This window comes from Colobus angolensis, unplaced genomic scaffold (genome assembly GCF_000951035.1).
Source record: "Colobus angolensis palliatus isolate OR3802 unplaced genomic scaffold, Cang.pa_1.0 Scaffold18, whole genome shotgun sequence".
Classification (NCBI taxonomy): Eukaryota; Metazoa; Chordata; class Mammalia; order Primates; family Cercopithecidae; genus Colobus; species Colobus angolensis.
Window position 1 is genome coordinate 2157367 of NW_012114932.1, and position 20810 is coordinate 2178176.

At 54.5% G+C, this 20810-nt stretch overlaps 2 protein-coding genes across 8 annotated transcripts in view; both read left to right on the forward strand.

The window, feature by feature from the left end:
• The first annotated feature begins 3907 nt into the window (after window positions 1–3907).
• On the forward strand, window positions 3908–16756 carry CAMKV (CaM kinase-like vesicle-associated). Of its 7 annotated transcripts, none has more exons than XM_011939058.1 (12): window positions 3908–4373; window positions 12335–12443; window positions 12562–12693; window positions 12873–12947; window positions 13161–13299; window positions 13439–13559; window positions 13720–13795; window positions 13886–14022; window positions 14189–14267; window positions 14480–14567; window positions 14857–14968; window positions 15062–16756. In XM_011939058.1, the coding sequence occupies exons 2-12, from the start codon at window positions 12349–12351 to the stop codon at window positions 15418–15420; spliced, it is 1413 nt and encodes a 470-aa protein (XP_011794448.1). In that variant the 5' UTR covers window positions 3908–4373; window positions 12335–12348; the 3' UTR covers window positions 15421–16756. The 7 variants fall into 7 exon arrangements, with proteins under 7 accessions (XP_011794448.1, XP_011794450.1, XP_011794449.1 ...); XM_011939060.1 differs by having other exon boundaries at window positions 13290–13299; XM_011939059.1 differs by having other exon boundaries at window positions 12562–12652.
• Window positions 16757–18170: 1414 nt separating this feature from the next.
• TRAIP (TRAF interacting protein) overlaps window positions 18171–20810 on the forward strand; it is a 34509-nt gene continuing 31869 nt past the window's right edge. Inside the window, exon 1 of the mRNA XM_011939305.1 lies at window positions 18171–18376. Coding sequence (XP_011794695.1) covers window positions 18279–18376 — 98 coding nt within the window. The 5' untranslated portion in view covers window positions 18171–18278. The remainder of the gene's footprint in view (window positions 18377–20810) is intronic.

Consider the following 20810-nt stretch of genomic DNA (forward strand, 5'->3'; position numbering starts at 1 on the left):
AGAGGTGCTATGGCAACACCTGTTCTATTGCAGGCTGGGTGTGCAGCCCGAGAAGCTGGCTGTGCTCATAGCCGACTCACCCATCTCACCACACACCAACCGAGAAAAGGTGGCTGAAATACTCTTTGAGCATTTCCATGTCCCAGCCATGCAGACAGTGCATCAGGCCCTGCTGGCACTCTATGCTTATGGACGTACCACTGGGTTGGTGCTGGGCAGTGGCCATGGTACCTCCTATGTGGCACCCATCCTTACTGGGGATCTGGCCCCACTTGACACCTACCGGCTGGATGTGGCTGGTGCTGACCTTACTGACTACTTGGCCCAGCTGCTGCAGAGAAGTGGCCACTCACTGCCCCAGGTAGGACTGATCAACCAGATGAAAGAGGCCTGCTGCTATGTGGCCATGGATGTGGCAGCTGAGAGGGCCCGCACCCAGGTGCAGGCCCAGGTGAACTTTGTGCTTCCAGACAAGCAAGTTATCACGCTGGGGTCTGAGCGCTTCTGCTGTCCCGAGGCCCTCTTCCAACCCAATCTGATAGGTCTCAACCAGCCGGGCCTCCCACAGCTGGCCCTCCTAAGCATCAGCCGGTTGGAGGCCAAGCAGCAGGAGCAGCTACTGGCCAATGTGGTACTGGACGGTGGCAGCACCCTCGTGAATGGCTTCCCTGAGCGCCTGAGACAGGAGCTGGGCCCTGGTGCTGCTGTGCTGGGGTCTCCCCACCGTGCGGTTGCTGCCTGGCTTGGGGGCTCCATCATGGCATCCCGGAGCTCCTTCCAGAACCTGTGGCTCAGCCGCCAGGAGTATGAGGAAGAGGGCCCATGGGCTATCTATAAGTACCAGCTGTGAGCACATAAAAGTTCTGGTTCTGCTTGCTTTAAGCGCTGTGGCATGTTTCAGCCACATGGTGGTGTGGGAAAAGCAGGAGTCCAGGCATGGGGTCACGGATGGGGGCCCTGGCTCTCCCAAGGCATGCTCTGCTTCTGCACTCTGGAACTCCATGGGCCCTGGCAACCTACCCTTTCTAGACAGCCCCGGAGCCCCTTGACTGGCATTGGCTCTGATCTGGCCTGACCTTTACTGCACCCCAAGGGCAACCACAGAGAGTGGCTGCTGTGGGTTTTGCCCCGTTGCCCTGACGACAAGTGCAATTACCCTTGATTGCCAGCTTGTTGCTATGGCAATTTCAAACATAATGTAATAACCCACACAGCCTGGAGTGAGTCACAGGGTGGGGGGGTGGGGGGGTAGCCCCCTCCCCTGGCTCCAGAGGAAAAGCCTGCTTGCCTTCCCCATTGTGGGCCCTCTTCTAGGGGCTGAAGCCAAGCAACATGGACAACAGTCAGGCAGTTTCAAAGATGGCTGGGGTCCTGGGGTGGGGGGGTTCTGTCAGAGTTCGGGCTTCTTGGGAGAGCTGCACTGGTAATCTAGGTACCTCGTACAGTCTGAACCTTTGCTGGAGCTCTATGCTGGGTTAGCAGGGGCTTCTATCAGCCAGCCAGAATCTAAGGGCATGGGAGTGCTGGCCTTTGGTACCCTAGGGCAAGGAGTTGGGGGCGCAGATAAGTCCTGGATCCTGGGTAGGAGGCCCAACCTGAGCTGGGGGATGAAGTTCTGTGGATACTGAGGCTCACACCTTATTATGCCACTCTGACTTTCTAGCTTTGGTGGGAGCCAGAACTATGAACTTGGGCCCTCTTCTCCTCCTCAGCCTCCCAACCCAGGCAGCCCCTGTCTTCAGGGAACAGGCCTCCTTAGGAGTATCCTCATAAAGGCTACTAGGCAATGTCAATCTCAATTGCCTCTGCTCTTGTTCCAAACTCTGCTCTGTGCTAAAGGACCTCCTGCCATCCCTCTGGCCAGTGGAGTGGTAAGAAATCATGTCCCCTGACCCCATCTGGCTTTGAATAGTGGAAGTAAGAACAAAGCTCAGCATTGGTCCAGTCCCTGCCCTGGAAGAGCTAAGAGGATGGCATTGAGCTGGTGTTACTATCTCCTGCCTGAAAGGCAGCTGGAGGTGAAGCCAAAACATTGAGGCCGGTCCTACCCTGCCTGTGCCTTCCTGTCTGGGGGCTGAGGGATAAGCCATGGCTCAATCCTAGCCTTGGGTTCTTGTCTTCAGATTGCCCTCCACAAATGGCAAAGACTTGTCTATCTTCACATACACCAGAGATCAAGGGGCTGCTCTGGTGGGGAGCCTGAAAAGAGCCAATGATGTAGGATCAGCACAGACCCTGCCCGCCCCTGGACATCGTCCAGCCCCCTTCCCATGTCCGGCTCTCAAAGCCTGATTCAGTCTCCACAATCCTGAGACTTGTGTCAGGCAGGAAAGGGACTGACAACTCCGGGAATCAGCTAGAATCCACACACACGTGCCAGCAAGCATGCCTGGGTGCACAAAGAATGCAGACACACGTGCCCCTGGGCACCATTGCATACACTATGCTGTTGCATCTCCCTCGGCAAAAGACAGCATACACACACGTACACGTGTGCACACACACCCTGCCACGTGCTCTCACCCACATGCACAGAGCGTGCTTAGGACCAAGAAGAGGTGGAGTACTGCCAGCAGCAGACAGGGCGCTAAGAAGCCACCCCTTCCCCTGCCTAAACATCCCCATTCCAGCTTCTCCTTGACCCCATGCCTGGATAGCCATGACCCTCAAGAAAGACAGAAAACATGTGTGTGGCATGTGTGGGGTCAGCAAGCCACAGCTTGGCTACACCATAAAACTCAGAGACCCATTGTTTCAAGAATAGTGGGCAGATGGCAGGAAGGACTCAGTGCCAGGCCATTCATTCACTCTGCAGACATCAACCGAGCATACTGATACGAGAAACGGGTTCTGCCTTGCAGATACCCAGCCTGCCAGGAGATTCCTACCCAGTGGTGGGGTGGATCCCATAACCCGAGACCACTCAGAACCCAGGGACCCCAGAAGTGGCACCAGCCTGGCCCAGAGGAGGTAACCCCAAGCCAGGGAGGAATGTGAAGGGCTCAGTACCCCCTCTGGAGGAAAATTTTGAGGAACCTTGTTTAAGGCGGTCATTTCCTAAGCTAGCCTTCCAGTCTGAGCCCCAGCCCCAGCTTCTTGACTTGGACAGTCCCTCCTGTCATCGGCCATGGGTGGCCATGCAGGGGAGCCGCCTCAAGATGGCTGAGGGTTTGGGGATGACCCCAACTCCCTCTCCCACAGCAGGGTCAGGAGGCTTGCTGGGAGGAGTGGGGTGGGATAAAGCCCAGCTCCAGACACTGAGAGGCTTGAGTCTGGCTTTCAGATACTGGCCTTAGGATGGTCCTCAGGGCTTGTGAGGGGTGTGGGTAAGGCTTTGGGTCCGTGAGCCTCACTGACAAGGGACAGAGAAACGGCCAAGGACTTCCTTCAAAGCTTCCTCCTGGTGGTTCTGAGCCTCCTCCCTCTGATTAGCGCCCAGGCCAGGTGAGATACCTTGGTGCCACAGTTCTCCTGTGTCCCCATATCCCAGGCCAGGCCACCTAGAATGATGCTAGTCATGAAGTGTTTGAGAGTGATTAGACTGAAAAGAAAGCAGAGGCCACACCATGTCACAGGTGACTTTTATAGTTTGGGAAATTTGGTGCCACACAGGAGGGGGCTGACTGTGCCAGTCACCCTTGCTGGGACTTATGGTTGGGAAAGACTGGCCTTGCAGGAGTTGGGGGTGGGGTGGGATAGGAGATTTTGCTTCCAGAGTCTAGGGCACTCACTGTTTTCACACTGACTACCTGCAAACAGACACCTCTGTGTATTAACTGCTCCTAGCTAGGGGATGCCAGTCTATAGAGGAGCCTGCCCTAGCCCGACTGCCCATCTGGTTTTTCTAAGTTGGTCCTGCCTTTTGGGTCGGGTTCGGGGAGCTGGGCAAAGCCCCGGTTCCCTAGAGACTAACGGCTGGCAAGCGATCCTATGCAGCTTCAGGACTCAGGCTTTCCCCCAACTCTCCGCTCCCCCACCCCTTACATTGGGCATAGGAGGCCCCCTCCGACCCTAGGCTGAGGGCCTAAGGGAGCCGTTGAGAACCTTGGCCAGGGCTAAGCAGGCCAGTGCTCACCAGCACCGCTGCCATCCCGCGCGCGCCTCCTTTCCAGTGGGATTCTGCCCTTAAGGCTCCGCCAGGGTCGGGGCGGGGCCGGTTGGGAGGCCCCGCCCCCAGCCCGCCCCCGGCCCGGGGTGCGAATCCGGTGCCGGCAAGCGGCTGGCGATGCTGGAGGTTCGCTAGCCGAAGCGGCTGCATCTGGGGCCGCGTCTGCCCCGCGTGCTCGGAGCGGATTCTACCCGCCGTCCCCGGAGCCCTCGGCGCCCCGCTGAGCCCGCGATCGCTTCCTCCCTGTGACCAACCGGCGCTGCAGGTGCGGAGCGGGCCGGGCTGGGGGCGCTTCCCGAACTCACGTTGTGGGGCCTTGGGGGATTGGTTCCCTGGCTCGAGGTTCGGGATGCAGAGCGCGCGGGGGCGCAGCGAGGGCTCGAGGTCCTGGCGGGGTCAGAGCGCGCGGGCTTTGCAGATTTGGGGGACGGAGTGCGGGGTCGGGCTAAAGTTCCCCATTACCTTGGACGGCTTGGGGGTCCTGGGGGGAAGCCTCTGCGGCTCGGAATTATGAAAAGATTAACCCTCGAAGATTCGTGGTCCCCCGTGAGGATAGGGGCCGAGAGCTGAGCCGTCCCTCCCCGTTCCCAGAGCCGCCTCCAGCCCCTCCCAACTGTCCCCGGGCCCCTTCCCTCCCGCTTAGCAGTCACTAATTTCCATGACAACGGAGAGTTCTTTATGGGCGACAACCCGGAGGGGGCTGGGCGGGGCTGCCGCGGAGTGGGGGAGGAAGCTCCAAGCCCCTGGGGACCAGCAGCCCCCCAGCCAAAATTCAGCTTCTAAGCCTTCACCTGGGGGCTAGCCGGGGGTCCAGTGCATGGACCCACGTGCACGGTGGGGGTGGGGGCGCACATGTTCCTGCTGGGAGGTGCGGGGCTTGGTGCTCACACGTGTGCTTTCCGCATGTGTGTTGCTGTGCCAGCGGGGGCGAGCCAGCAGCACTTGGGAAGGGGGTCAGGGTGGCACCACGGTGGGGAGCAGGGCCCCTGGCAGGAGGTGGCTGGGTTAGTGACAGAGTGAGCTTCTGCCTTCCCCAGCTTGTACTGTCTGGCAGAGACCCTGGGCTCTTGAGCCCCAGCCCCCTCCCCGCATAGCTCTGCCAAATTGCTTTTGTCCGCACCTCCCAGGCAGAGCCTGCTCCACCAGGTTCCTTCCTGAGGATCAGGGCCCTCTGTCCCACACTAAAAGCTCAGAGTCTGCAGTAGTCTAGTCCCTGTGCTGTACTCCCCTTACCCCCAAGTCCAGGCTTTGAGCCCCCAGGACTACCTTCAGAGACCTGGTGCCCTCCCCCACCCTCAGAGTTGATTCCTGGCAGCTCCAGCGACTTCTGAGCCTCAGTTTCCTCAACTGGGAAACTGGTGTCTCCACTCCCCTCAGGGTCAGGTTGGTTTCCAGGGTGGGGCAAGGGTCTCCCTTTTCTAATACAGCATTTGGTGCGCACCCTTCAGGTGTCCCTCCTAGACTGGCTGTTCACATATCTCTGATGGCCTTAGTCTCCAGCCCCATGCCCTGGCCACCATTCACAGGCAAGCAAGCAGTGGCAAGCAAGCCGTCCTCTGCTCTGGGAAAAGGCCAGATTCCATGGTTTCTATTTGGGGAAACTGAGGCATGGGGAGGGGAAGGGCTGTGCAGTTATTCTGTTTCTGGGTTGCTTGTGGTACCGTTTCTGGCACTCATGGCAGGATCTGCTGTTGGGGGTGGTGAGAGGGGATTAAGAAGAGCTGTAAGAGGGGCTCTGGGGACCCAAAGCCTGGAGAGGATAGCAGATGGGGGAGGGGTTGGCTGGGAGGGTCTAGGTACAGCTGGGCCAACTGAGAAGAGGAACTATAAAGGGAAGCAACCAGGCATCCAAGCCTCATTTCCATCCCCCTATGCGTCTGCCTTCAACATGTTGGACCTGCTTTACCTAAGCTGCCGTGATGGCAGAGAGATGGGCTGGGAACTGTCCTGACTGGGGGGCTGTAGCAGCTGGCCTCTTCCCCACCAAGATGCTCCAAGGAGCTGGCCTCCTTTTGGCTGTGCCTCCTACGCCAAGTTCAGTGTATGTTTGGGGGATACAGGAGGGTGCAAGCTCGAAGGTCCAGGTACCATGGATAGCTCCTGGCCCAGGGATTTAGAGCACATCGCCATGGAGGCCTTAGGGCTCCGCTGGGCACGCATCCGCCCCCTTCAGAACTCCAGTCCACCTCCCCTTTCCTGCCCTTTGTGCCTGTGTCCCTTTTACTTTGTCATCTCCTTGCTCCTCTTCCATCACAGGTTCTGTCTTTGTCTGTGTCTCTGCCCCATTCTCTTTTTTCTAAATTATCTCAATCTCCCCACCTCTTCTTTATTGATGGGGACCTGGGTCACAGAACCTTGAAGAAGGAGCCAGGCTAAAGTCTCAGGAAATTCTTGAAGAAGGGACCTAACCAACACATCTCCCCTCCCCCTCCCCTTGTTTTAAAACTTCCATCACCATAGCAACCCTTTACTCTAGTGCCTTCCTCTGCATTTCCCCTCCTCCACCCACAGGGAAGCAGAGCCTCCAGTGGATTCTCCTTCAGGGGTTCAGAGATTTGGACCCCAAGTACTTGGGAGGAGACAGCTGACCTTTGGCTTTGCCTGCATGTTGAGAGCCAAACTTTCAGGACGTAGCACTGGACTGCATGCCCACCCCCAGGATTGGAGAGACCTCCCCACAATACTCCTTCATTAGATGGGCAAAATTCAGCTGTAGGAACTTCCACCATGATTTAGCTGGAGGCTGAGGCTCAGTCAGGGCAGCCCCTTGACCAGTCCCCTGAAGCAAGTGGATAGTGGTCTAGAAGCTTGGCCCTTGTTCCTAATAGACCTTGAGTGAGGTCTTCAGCTCCCCTATTCCTGTGGGTGACACCTCAGCTGTGAGTTAGGCAGGTCTTGGGCTTCAGCATGTTTATTGCAGCAGGAAACCCAGCCCCAGTCCTTGAGAGAGTAGAGCAGCAGAGAGGAGGGGGTGCCTGCAGGCTGGTGTTCACAGCTACCACTAAATTGGGAGGTGCTGCCTACAGTTGTCGGGAGGCAGCTGGAGGCCTCTTGGGCCTCTCCTGGCCTCCCTAGATTTACTGCAAACTCTGGAGTCCCACATGGCAGGGGACCAAGGTAGCAGGAAACTCTGTTTATGTCTATGACAGGTAGGGCCTGAACCAGGATGATCTCAGTGGAGGAGGGGACAGGACCCCAATGTGGGGCCTCTGGACCTCTTGGCCTTTGTTTTGTTTGGGCTTTCCCTGGGTCAGACTTACCTAAAGATGCAGTAGAGTCCTTGGGGGACCATTTGTCACCAGGGCAGCAACAGAGGACCCCTCAGGATTGCTGGAGGCTCAATTCCCTGAGCCGAGTGGTCGGGCCCTGGGAGCAGGGGAGTGCTTGGCTCTCAGGCTCCCTGAGAGCCAGCTGGAGGGCAATGGCAGCACCAGGGCCTGCACTCCCCACAAGCTCCCTTTGGCCAGCCCGCAGTGCATACTGTTCAGTTCCTCTGCAGAGAGTGGAGGGAGCCATGTCTCTAGGGAAATGACTGTTGTGGGGCTCCCGTGCCCTTCCATGGCCTAAGTGTACCTGAGAAAGAGCTCAGGTCCTGTGTTGCTGAGAGGAGAGCTCTCCATTGTTGGGTGTTGGGTCTGGGCCATGGGGGTGAGAAATGCAAACCCCTTCCACCTGGCCTCCTCCCTTTCTGAGAGCTGTCCCTTGACTGTCCCTCCCAGGTCTCTTTTGTTGCAAGCAGGTGCCCAGGGCTTGGTGCACACACCGGAAGCCTCCCAGGGAGCAACAGTGGATAGCAGATGGTGGAGTGGGGGTGGGCAGAGGGAACCAGGGTGCTAATTGAAAGCCAGGCCCCTGTTTCTCCTCTCTTTGCCCTGGGGCCAAGTCTGGGGCCCCAAGCCAGTATAGTTAGACTGGTGAAGAGGAGGTGGAGGAGGAGGAGGAGGAGGAGGAGTGACTGGCTGAAATTTGGGCAGCCATAGTAGGGGGCAGGGGAGACAGATCTGTTCCCATCTCAGCCTTGAGGCTGCAGGACATGGCTCCAGGCTGACATTATGGGGTGGAGGCCCAGCTTTCTGTGGTAGAGACAGACCCCAATGACCAGCCCTGGGCCCCATTGGGCATGAATGCACATGCAGAGCTGAAAGCTGGGGCCAGGATCAGGGACAGGCATGCACAAAACCTCCCGCCCACGCCACACTGGTAGAGCCGGGAGCTGTTGGAGTGGGGTGGGGGGTGGGGCATGGAGGTTGTGGAAGGTATCTCAGAAAAGGACCATTTGAGTCTGGCCTTGGAGCATCAGGATTGTTTTGGACAATGTGTTGCACAAACCACCTTATAATGTCAGCAATCACAATCAAAGAAGAGATTCAGTTCTGCTCTCAGCACCTTGCTCATGTGGCAGCTGCTCCACAGGAAAGCCAAGGTGGGCAGAGCTCTTGCCAGTGCCCACACTTCCTACCATTGAGTGGACACAGTTGAGCTGGCGAGTCACCTGTTGTTGGACGTTTAGGTAGTTGCTGAATTTTTTTTAGTGTTATAAATAACTCTGCCGTGACAAATAGGAATCTGACGGGAGGCTTTTGGGGGAAGGGCACTCTTGCCAGAGGGAATGGTGTAAGCAAAGCAACAGAGCTGGGGCACAGGTCCCTTCCAGCCCTCTTGGGAGACTGCAGTCTAAGGTACCACCCTCCTGCCCAGTACATGGCCCTTAGACTGAGAGGACTGTTGCAGGCCCCCTCCCGCAGATGTTGTATGAAAATGTGTGGCCGGCAATGGTAACTGGCTATGCCTCTGCTCTCAGCTGTGAGAATGAGATTCTGGCCACATGCTTCTCCCTAGTGGAGGAGATGCAGGGTTGTGGCCATGGTGGCAGACATGCAGTCAGTGACGATCTTCAAAGCCTCTCCTTTGCCTCTGCTGTGCCTCACAAGACGGCTTAAACCCTGTCTGGAAAGACACTGATGAAATGCATTTGTGGCTGGGCACAGTGGCTCACGCCTGTAGTCCCAGCACTTTGGGAGGCTGAGGCGGGTGGATCACGAGGTCAGGAGATCAAGACCATCCTGGCTAACGTGGTGAAACCCCGTCTCTACTAAAAATACAAAAAATTAGCTGGGGTGGTGGCAGGCGCCTGTAGTTCCAGCTACTTGGGAGGCTGAGGCAGGAGAATGGCATGAACCCAGGAGGCGGAGCTTGCAGTGAGCCGAGATCGCGCCACTGCACTCCAGCCTGGGCGACAGAGCTAGACTCCGTCTCCAAAAAAAAAAAAAAAAAAAAAAATTTGTATTCCCTGAGCCCAAGAAACCCAGATTAAGGAATTATAGGCCGGGCGCGGTGGCTCAAGCCTGTAATCCCAGCACTTTGGGAGGCCGAGACGGGTGGATCACGAGGTCAGGAGATCGAGACCATCCTGAGCTACACGGTGAAACCCCGTCTCTACTAAAAAATACAAAAAACTAGCCGGGCGAGATGGCGGGCGCCTGTAGTCCCAGCTACTCGGGAGGCTGAGGCAGGAGAATGGCGTAAACCCGGGAGGCGGAGCTTGCAGTGAGCCGAGATCGCGCCACTGCACTCCAGCCTGGGCGACAGAGCTAGACTCCGTCTCCAAAAAAAAAAAAAAAAAAAAAGGAATTATAGTTTGTTCCCTAATGCTGAAGGCAAATCTGAGGGAGAATTTCCAGGGCTGTGACTCCTGGGAATCACAGCCTAGTGGCTGGCTTCTGCCTGGGAGGAAGCAAGTAGCAGCTAGGGTTGGCCATGGGGCTTTGTTTGGGTCCTGGTCTTTGACTTTGCCTGGCAGAGTTCATCTTGCCAAGCTGCCTCCTCCCTTCTCTACTACCTTGAGGCTGTGAGTGCCTTCAGGTCAGGGAACATCTAGGTACCCCCAGGCCCTAGCTCAGGCCCTGCACACAGCAAGTGTTAATTGGCATGGAGGGAAAACATGCATAGTCAGCAGAGGCAGAGCAATTTCAGTGCAGCCTCAGTGCAGAGCTTGCTGTAGTCCGTGTCACACTGACCAGGCATTATGGAGGCACACCCTGGCGTCAGATCTGTGAAGGTCTAGTCACTAACCCCCCACCCCCACCTTTGAGCATGGGCTATGAGTGCCTTTTCCTTTAGACACTGGAGTCAGCCCACCCACCACCACAGATGAGGATTGGGCTGTAATTGGCAGGATTGCAGACCTGTGGGACACCGTGCCCCAGGTGGAAAGAGTTCCTAGAGCTCACTGAGCCAGCTGTATCTGTTCTGTTTGGGGGCCTCGCACCTGGACATGACAGCCAAGGTCCCCTGTGGGCCCCAGTGGGCATGAATGCATATGCAGAGCTGAAAGCTGGGACCAGGAGCAGGCTTGTTTTGCTCTTCCTGACCAGTATACCTACATACCTCCTGGCAAATCCTTCCCTTCTGAGTCCTAATGCTGCCTCCAAAGCTTTACCTTGCCCCTCCACCCAGATTATCCCTCTGAGGAATCACTCAAGCACTGTGCCTGAGTGCAGTATTTACTAAATTCATCAAAGTCATTACAGTAAAATAGTAAAAATTCACACAGAAAATTAATAAACAGAAGATATGTCTGCCCTTTTGACATCCAATTCTTTGCCCAGGAGAGAACTCTTATTTCCTTCAGCGTTCTTCCAGAAAAGAGTTTGTGGGTGTATATCAGTATGTAAACTTTAAAAAATTTACCCAAGCCAGGTGTGGTGGCTCACGCCTGTAATCCCAGCACTTTGGGAAGCTGAGGCAGGAGGATTGCTTGAGCCCAAGAGTTTGAGAACAGCCTGGGCAACATAATGAAATCCTGTCTCTACAAAAAAATTTAAAAAATTAGCCAGTTGTGGTGGTGCACACCTGGGGTCCGGTCCTAGCTACTCAGGAGGCTGAGGTGGGAGGATTGCTTGAGCCCAGGAGGTTGAGGCTGCAGTAAGCTGTGATCGTGCCACTGCATTCCAGCCTGGGTGACAGAACAGCCAGGTGTGGTGCTGGTGCCGGTAATCCCAGCTGCAGTAGGAGGATCGTTTGAGTTCAGGAGCTCTGGGCTGTAGTGTGCTATGCCAGTTGGGTGTCTACACTAGGTTTGGCATTAGTATGGTGACTTCCTGGGAGCTGGAGACCATCAGGTTGTCTAAAGGAGGGGTGAAGCAACCAAGATCAGAAACGAAGCAGGTCAAAACTCCTGTGCTGGTAAGTAGTGGGCTTGCGCCCATGAATAGCCACTGCACTCCAGCCTGGGCAACATAGTGAGACCTGTCTCTAAAAAAAGAAAGCAAGAAAGAAAAGAAAAGAAAAGAAATAGGTCTTCCAGAATCCCCCCATGTGTCCTGATTCAATCATAACCCCTACTTTTCTCTTAGAAGGGACCATTATCTGACTCTGCTTATTTCCTAGCTTTTCTTTATAGCTCTACTGCTGTGTTTGTATCCCCAGTACGGGTTTGTTCTGCCTGTTTGAACTCTCTATCGATAGACTCATACTATATGTATTCTTTTGTGTCTTTTTGCATTTAACGCTGTGTAAGAGTCACCAGGTGGTTGGTATAGCTGTAGTCCTTTGCTTCCATTGCTGTATAATATTCCATTGTGTGACTCTACCACAATACATCCTGTTGGTGGTGGTATTTGGTCTGTTTTCAATTTTTGGCGATTATGTATATGGCCACTCTGAGCATTGTATGACTGTCCTGATGCACGAATATGTGCACTTCTGTAGGCACGTATTTAGGAGTGCAATTACTGGTTCCTAGGGTATGTTTGTTTGACTTTAGTGGTTTTACCAAACTGCTTTACAAAGGGGAGGTTGCCCTCTGCTAGCAGTGCTGACGTTCTTCATATATCCGCTAACACTTGTTAGCTCTAGACCTTCAGAGATGATTAGCAGGTGGGTGGGTGGTTATAGCCCCCTTCATCTGTAAAATAGCTGAAATTTAAATAAACTGTTTGATAGGCCTTTTTTTGAGTGTATAGAATACAAAACTATTCCCTTATATATCGGTTTAATATATTTTTCTTATGTAGGCTGTTGTAGTTCAGGCAGCCAAGCTGAGTAGCTGGATGTCTAGCCAGAAAAGCAGGGGTAGGATCTGAGCCTGCCTATCCTCTAGCCCCTCCTGGTATGGTCTCTGCCCCTAGCTTGGCCTGAGCCAGATTAGGGTCTCCCAAAAGCAGCCCCTATGTTGTGGGGAAGTGGAGAGTAGTACAGCTAAGCCAGACCCCATCGTGCCCGCAGGTTAGAGCCCGGCAATGCCGTTTGGGTGTGTGACTCTGGGCGACAAGAAGAACTATAACCAGCCATCGGAGGTGACTGACAGATATGATTTGGGACAGGTCATCAAGACGTGAGTGCCGGGCCTGTCAGGCAGGGCTGGGTGGGCTGGTGGGCAAGGGCTAGGGAAGTGGGGAGTGGAGTGCAGCTGACACTAAGACCAGGCCTGAGTGGGTGCCTGTCGGCCACAGTGAGGAGTTCTGTGAAATCTTCCGGGCCAAGGACAAGACAACAGGCAAGCTGCACACCTGCAAGAAGTTCCAGAAGCGGGATGGCCGCAAGGTGCGGAAAGCTGCCAAGAACGAGATAGGCATCCTCAAGATGTGAGTTTGAGGCCTGGGATTGGGGCAGGGTGGGAGGCAGCAGGGAAGGGCTTAGAGGGCAAGTGGCCTCAGGCAGCCCCAGCCTCTGGCCAATTAGTCTGCTGTGGTCACTGTGGCAACTACAGCCTCTCCCAGGGGTTCATCCAGGCTTAACTACTGGCTCCCCTCCCTGTTGCCAGGGTGAAGCATCCCAACATCCTACAACTGGTGGATGTGTTTGTGACCCGCAAGGAATACTTTATCTTCCTGGAGCTGTGAGTGTGGGTCTGGGGTCCCAAGATTCCCCAGCGCCCAGGGCTTTCACCTCTCCCACCCTCTGCAGCTAAGGAAACCCCCTTTCTGGACCCTTGGCGTCCCAGGTCCCTGTGCCTTGCTCAGCCAGCTGCCTGGCGCAGGCAGCTCACCCAAGTGCTCCTGCCCTACCCCCGATTCTGCCCACACCAGGCTCAGGGGCTGGTGTCCCTCAGGGCCACGGGGAGGGAGGTGTTTGACTGGATCCTGGACCAGGGCTACTACTCGGAGCGAGACACGAGCAACGTGGTACGGCAGGTCCTGGAGGCCGTGGCCTATTTGCACTCACTCAAGATCGTGCACAGGAATCTCAAGGTGAGGTCAGAGCCAGAGTCAAAGGGGCCAGTTGGCAACTGGGCTGGTGCTGGGGTGGGCAGAACCTCGGGGCCTTGGTCTAGCCTCCGAGGTCCTCATGGTGTCTTCTGCTCACCCACATGCTATTCTCACACCACAGCTGGAGAACCTGGTTTACTACAACCGGCTGAAGAACTCTAAGATTGTCATCAGTGACTTCCATCTGGCTAAGCTAGAAAATGGCCTCATCAAGGAGCCCTGTGGGACCCCCGAGTATCTGGGCAAGCAGGGGGTGGGGCAGGGCAGGGGGAGAATGGGGGGCAGCCTTCAGGGAGCTGCTCTGGGCAGGGGGAAAATGTGCTCATCTCAGGAAGCTGGTGTGGATGGTACTGGACCTGGCTAGGCCTGATACTGACCAGCAGATGGGCACTGTGTTTGTAGCCCCAGAGGTGGTAGGCCGGCAGAGATATGGACGCCCTGTGGACTGCTGGGCCATTGGAGTCATCATGTACATCCTGTGAGTGGACAGATGGACAAGCAGGCTTACAGTCAGAGGGGGTGGGGGCATGTGTCTGTGGCCTTTCTGTGTGACCCTTCCCCCATGCAGGCTTTCAGGCAACCCACCTTTCTATGAGGAGGTGGAAGAAGATGATTATGAGAACCACGATAAGAATCTCTTCCGCAAGATCCTGGCTGGTGACTATGAGTTTGACTCTCCATATTGGGATGATATTTCGCAGGCAGGTGAGGAGGTGCCTGCCCAGTACTTGGTAGAATGCAAGGGAGTGGGGAGGGGGTCCTGCTCTCAGCTTTCTCTGTGGTATTCTGCTTCTGTCCCCCAGCCCATTCATCACCTCTAGACATTGAGATGGGGTGCCCATGCCTAGCCCCTCCTTGGTTTTGTCCACAGCCAAAGACCTGGTCACAAGGCTGATGGAGGTGGAGCAAGACCAGCGGATCACTGCAGAAGAGGCTATCTCCCATGAGTGGTGAGCAGGGTCCAGGGGAGGGTGGGAGAGGCCAGGGTCCCCCTCACACCTAGCAGCCACATCTTTGATGCCTAGAAGGGGTGCAGGCACCTAGAGCTCAGGCCAGCCTAGAGGCTCTGCGTGGTAGTCCCTGGATGCCACATGGAAGGGCTGGGCAGAGTCTCCACAAAGGCTCATTCTCTTAGATCCAGACACACTTGCACCCTTTCCAGGATTTCTGGCAATGCTGCTTCTGATAAGAACATCAAGGATGGCGTCTGTGCCCAGATTGAAAAGAACTTTGCCAGGGCCAAGTGGAAGGTAAGGCTTGGATAGCTCCCTTCTTGGCTCTATCCCAAGTATTCCTTCTGGCACTCAGTTTCTTGCCTGCATCACACCCCTGCAGCCACACACAAGCTTTTCTCAGGCCATCAGGTGTGGGTGTAGCCACTGTGATTACCTTAAGTAGGAGTGCTGAGCAGCTGGGTACTTGGCCCTGGGGTGGATGGAGGTGGCCGGGGGTACTATGGAAGGAGTTTGGTCTGGTCACTGCCAAGCAATGGATTCAGCAAGCTTCACCCTTAGCCTTTCTCCACTGTGTTCCTTTCAGAAGGCTGTCCGAGTGACCACCCTCATGAAACGGCTCCGGGCGCCAGAGCAGTCCAGCATGGCTGCAGCCCAGTCGGCCTCAGCCACAGACACTGCCACCCCCGGGGCTGCAGGTGGGGCCACAGCTGCAGCTGCGAGTGGAGCTACCTCAGCCCCTGAGGGTGATGCTGCTCATGCTGCAAAGAGTGATAATGTGGCCCCCGCAGACCGTAGTGCCACCCCAGCCACAGATGGAAGTGCCACCCCAGCCACTGATGGCAGTGTCACCCCAGCCACTGATGGAAGCATCACTCCAGCCACTGATGGGAGTGTCACCCCAGCCACTGACAGAAGCGCTACTCCAGCCACTGATGGGAGAGCCACACCAGCCACAGAAGAGAGCACTGTGCCCACCATCCAAAGCAGTGCCACACTGGCCACCAAGGCAGCTACCACCCCTGAGCCGGCTATGGCCCAGCCGGACAGCACAGCCCCAGAGGGCACCACAGGCCAGGCTCCACCCTCTAGTAAAGGGGAAGAGGCTGCTGGTTATGCCCAGGAGTCTCAAAGGGAGGAGGCCAGCTGAGTAGGCAGCCTGGTGAGGGGGGGCGGGGGATGGGCAGGAGGGTGGGAGAGTGGCTGAGGGGCTTCTCACTGTACATAGAGTCACTGGCATGATGCCCTCACTCCCCCATGCCCCCACATCCCAGTGGGGCATACTTAGGGGTCACGGGAGAGCAGTCTCGTCTCCTGTGTGTATGTGTGTGAGTGGTGGGCAGGCCAGTGGCAGGGCCGGCCCCAGCCCCTGCATGGATTCCTTGTGGCTTTTCTGTCTTTTGCTAGCTTCACCAGTTTCTGTTCCTTGTGGGATGCTGCTCTAGGGATACTCAGGGGGCTCCTGCTCTCCTTCCCCTTCCCTTCTTGCCTCACCATTCCCCTAGGCAGGCCCTGCAGGTCCCACACCCTCCCAGGCCCTAAACTTGGGCGGCCTTGCCCTGAGAGCTGGTCCTCCAGCGAGGCCCTGTCAGCGGTCTTAGGCTCCTGCACATGAAGGTGTGTGCCTGTGGTGTGTGGGCTGCTCTAGGAGCGGATACAGGCTGGTATAGAGGATGCAGAAAGGTAGGGCAGTATGTTTAAATCCAGACTGGGCACATGGCTAGGGACACTGCTCTCTAGCTGTGAGGGTCCTCAGGAGTGGAGAGAATGAGTAGGAAGGCAGAAGCTTCCATATTTGTCCCTCCTAAGACCCTGTTATTTGTGTTATTTCCTGCCCTCCCGAGTGCTACAGTGGGCTGCCCTGTACCTTGAGCCTCATGAGCCTCTAAGGGAAAGGAGGAACAATTAGGATGTGGTAATGAGACCTGGCAGGGCAGAGTACAAGCCCAGCACCCAGTGTTTCAGCCTAACTAGGTCCTTACCCTGGGCCAAACAGGGAGGGCTGATATCTCCTTGCTCTTCTTAGATGCCCACCCCCTACAGTCTCAGCCCACAAGTCCTCTCCACCCTAGGGGGCTTGCTGCATGGCAATACCCCATAATCTGATTTGGCGGTTTGCCCTTTACAGGGGCAGATTTTCTGCTGAGTTCAACAATGAAATGAGGAGGAACTCCCTCTATTTCTACAGCTCACTTCTATCAGAGGCCCAGGTGCCTCAGAGCCACATTGAGTTGCTGTTGCTGGGATGAGGAAGTAGAGTTAAACTCCCCAGTTTCCTGAGGGAGGCTCCTGACAGGTGCCCTTTGTCAGACCCTATCACAGCCTGGACAGGCAGCCACATTGGTCCTCGCCCTTGCTTGGCACTCCTTGGTGGTCCTGCCCTTCTCCCTGCATGCCTGTGGGTCTGCTCTGGTGTGTGAAGGTCGGTGGGTTAACTGTGTGCCTGCTGAACCTGGCAAATAAACATCACCCTGCAAAGCCTCTGGTCACCCTTTCGCCTTTGCTTCCTCTGTCCTACTGGGGAGGAGCCCCTGGAAGGCAGTGGGGAGGGGAGAGACTGGGAGCAGGTTCATAAGTAGTGGCTGGGAGTAGTAGTGAACAATGCCCTGTGGATTTCTTGGGCTGAGAGTGAAGATCATCCTCACCACAATGTATTCCGTAATGGTGGTGGTGGTGGGGGTCCTCTGGACTTTAGAAATCTATGTGAGTAGTGGGTCTTGGGCTGCATTTGGACCAAGGAATACTCCCTGGGCTGAGAGCTCAAGTAAGGGCTGCTGTTTTTGACTCCTGTTGACCGAGGAGCCTTACTCTTGATTTAGGCGTAGAGCTGGAATCTACGTTGGCCAGCCACCACAAGGACAGACCCTGCTATTAGCCAAAGATAGCTTCTCTGAGCTGGGGAGAGGGTGTAGGGTGAGCAATGCACAAAGATTCTATAATGCTCTGCGTTCTTCCTGTGAACACCTGTGCTTTCCACATATGCCCCAAATGAAATCTCACTCTGGGTCTACTTCAGCTGGAGCAGATCAGCTTTATATTATGGGGCTATGCATAAGGTTTCTTCTGGGTAGAGGGAGTAACATTGCTACAGATACTAAGCCTAAAAACCCAAAAGTTTACTTACTACACCCCACGTGGGCCTGGGTGAACTCACCAGGGATGCTGCTCTCTGGGAGGACCTCAAAGATAACCTCCTCAAAGATAACTTCTCTGATGTGGGAATAATAAAAAGGATTTGTTAGTCTCTAGTCTTTGAAGCATCTGGGCCTCCAAAATTCCAACCCTACTACAGTCCCAAGCATAACCGATCCTCCTGAGAGTTAAGAGCTAAAGTCAGGGTACTGGCCCTAGTGTTTCCAAACTCAAGGATAGTCATGTCTTACTTGGATGAAGCCAAGGTTGGCCTGGGGTGACCTGAGGGACTGGGGCCTATGTGTCAATCTTTCCAGAATCGCCCGGAACTGACGACTGAGAGGGTAGAGTATTTTGGTCTATGGGAAATATAGACCACAGCGCATGGTCCAGAACTGTCCAGAGCCCAAGGGACCCATCGGGACCATTGTTCTATTCCCTTGCGGCTGCGGTTTTCTCTGCCTTGGCCCAGCCTGCCTCGCGCCAGCTCTGGCGTGGGACTACAATGCGCTGCTTCGCCCTGGAGAAGTGTCCAGCTGGCAGCCTCGCTGCTCCCCGCCTTGATATAACGCTGCGCTCTCAAGTGGCAGGTCGAGTTCTCCCAGATGACGCCTGAGAGAGACCGCGCTCCGCCCAGGATTCTCTACGGCCTCGGGACCACTAAGCCCCGCCCCTAGTCCCGCCCACCCGAGGATTTGCCCAATCCAGACGAAATATTTACGCTCCGCCCAAAGTTTTGTGTTGTCACTTCCGGCCTGCTCCAGGAAGTCGTGCTGCGGAGCCAAATTTGAAGCGAGTGGAGGTGTGGGGGCGCGTCTGCGAAGCCGGACCTGTAGCAGTTTCTTTGGCTGCCTGGGCCCCTTGAGTCCAGCCATCATGCCTATCCGTGCTCTGTGCACTATCTGCTCCGACTTCTTCGATCACTCCCGCGACGTGGCCGCCATCCACTGCGGCCACACCTTCCACTTGCAGTGGTGAGTGATTGCAGAGTTGGGGCCCGATGTTTGCCCAGGTACCGCTTCAGGGCCGCGAGGTGTCGGGCCTCCAGGCGGTCCTTCCCCGGAATCCAGACAAGTGATGAGAACCTTCCTCCTAGATGAGGCCCCACGAGAGCTTCCCAACTTGGGCAGAAGTGGGTCAAGACAGGCTTTCTGGCAGAGGTGATAGCTGAGCTAAGCGTGAGGGGGACTGAGATGGCTTAGTGAAGACAAATTTCTTCCTTGATCACCTATACAAACAGATGTGATTTCACAACCGTTAGCCTGGGCAAGGGTGAGCTTTCACCACATCAACAAGTCCTTTTATTTCTTCCGGATAGAAACCTGGTAGGTTTCTGGCAACCCAAGAGGGTAGGCTTACTTGATGGTTTGGAATTATTCTACCCAGAGTCATCTCACTATCCCGACACCCCAGTGTATTCACCACGTCAGCAAACCCGTTTAACATGGGGAAGGCAAGGAGATGCTCCCCTATCCAGGGGTCCTGCTGACCGTGTAGGGCCATTCTGTTGAGTGTACAGCTGGTGGGGAAAGATTCCCCTAGCAGATATGGGCAGGCTGGTTTGGACCTCCTAGCAAAAGAGATAAGGCAGAGTTACCCCTCGGGATGGTGGGTGATAATAATCACAGGGGGCTTGTGGGGCTAAAGGCCCTAGGAAGCAGAGAGACAGATATGACCCTATGGCTGCTGGCTTACTGGCAAAGCTTTGTTTAGATCTGTGTTGCTGACAGCCTGAGCCCCATGCTGAGGGAGCCACTGCTGTTTGGTTAGACTAGAAATTAAGCTTGTTGTTTTCTATTTGCCTACTCTATTTTCTTCTATCCTTTTACTTCATTTGTTTCTTTCTTTTTATTTATTTATTTATTGATTTTTGAGATGGAGTCTCGCTCCTGTCACGCAGGCTGGAGTGCAGTGGTGCGATCTCGGCTCACTGCAACTGCCACCTCCTGGGTTCAAGTGATTCTTCTTCCTCAGCCTCCCGAATAGCTGACATTACAGGCGTGCACCACCACGCTCAGCTAATTTTTGTATTTTTAGTAGAGACGGGGTTTCTCCATGTTGGCCAGGCTGGTCTCAAATTCCTCACCTCAGGTGATCCACTCGCCTTGGCCTCCCAAAGTGCTAGGGCCTATCCTTTTATTTTAAACTTTTCTGTGTACTTGTGTTTTATGTGTATCCCTTGAAAACAGCATTTCTTTCTTTTTTTATATATTAAAAATTACTTTAGCTTACCCCAAAGATCTTTATTTTATTTTATTTTGAGACAGGGTCTCACTCTGTTACCTAGGCTGTGGTGCAATGGTGCCATCTCAGCTCACTGCAGCCTTGACCTCCTGGGCTAAGGTGATTCTCCCACCTTAGCCTCCCAAATAGCTGGGACTACAGGTGCCTGCCAGCATGCTCGACTAATTTTTTTTTTTGTATTTTTAGTAGAGATGGGGTCTTGCTATGTTGCCCAGGCTGGTCTCGAACCCCTGGACTCAAGCAATTCACCCACCTTGGCCTCCCAAAGTGCTAGGATTACAGGTGTGAGCCACTGTGCCCAGCCTGGGAAAACAGCATTTAGTTGGACTTTTAAAAATCCAGTCTGATAATCTTTGTATTTAACTGAACCATTTAGTCTACTTAAAATCGTTGCAATTACTGATTAAATGAAGAGTAAATCTATTGTCTTTAGTCGATTCTGTTTTGTCTTGCCTATTATATCTTATTCTCTCGTTTCTTGCCTTGGTGGGAATTGGTTAAATATTCTGTATTTCTCCATTTTTCCCTCAGTTAGTTTGGACGTTATGTACCCCATTTCCATTTATAAGTGGTTATCCTAGAAATTAAGGTATGTATCCTTAACTTACCAATTTCAAGGTTAATCAACACCTTTCTCATTTTCCCAGGCAACTCAAAGAGCTTAGAATACTAACACTGTCTTCCCACTACATTATTGTTGAATATTTTAATTGGTGTATATGTGGTATTTTTTTTGTTGGTGCTGTTTTTGAGACAGAGTCCTTCTGTCTTGCCCAAGCTGGTCTGCAGTGGTGCAATCTCTGCTCACTGCAGCCTTGACCTCCTGGACTCAAGCGATCCTCCTGCCTCAGCCTCACAAGTAGCTGGGATTACAGGTGCATGTCACCATGCCCAGCTAATTTTGTTTTTTAGAGACAGGATTTTGCCATGCTGCCCAGGCTGGTTTGAAACTCCTGTACTCAAGTGATCCACCCTCCTTGGCCTGCCAAAGTGCTTGGGTTTACAGGCATGAGCCAACACGACCGGCCAGTTGTATGTTTTTAAATAAAGTTTTTGTTTGGAATAATTTTTTTTTTTTTTTTTTTTGAAACAGGATGGTGCTGTGTTGCCCAGGCTGGAGTTTATAATTGTTTCTTCTTGCAGGATTAAACTTTTTGTTAATGT

Coding starts and splice junctions, on each gene's coding strand:
- CAMKV (XM_011939055.1), top strand. CDS start 12,349: ATGCCGTTTGGGTGTGTGACTCTGGGCGACAAGAAGAACTATAACCAG. Junction 13,300..13,438: donor TCGTGCACAGGAATCTCAAG/GTGAGGTCAGAG, acceptor CTCACACCACAG/CTGGAGAACCTGGTTTACTA. Junction 13,796..13,885: donor GGAGTCATCATGTACATCCT/GTGAGTGGACAG, acceptor TCCCCCATGCAG/GCTTTCAGGCAACCCACCTT.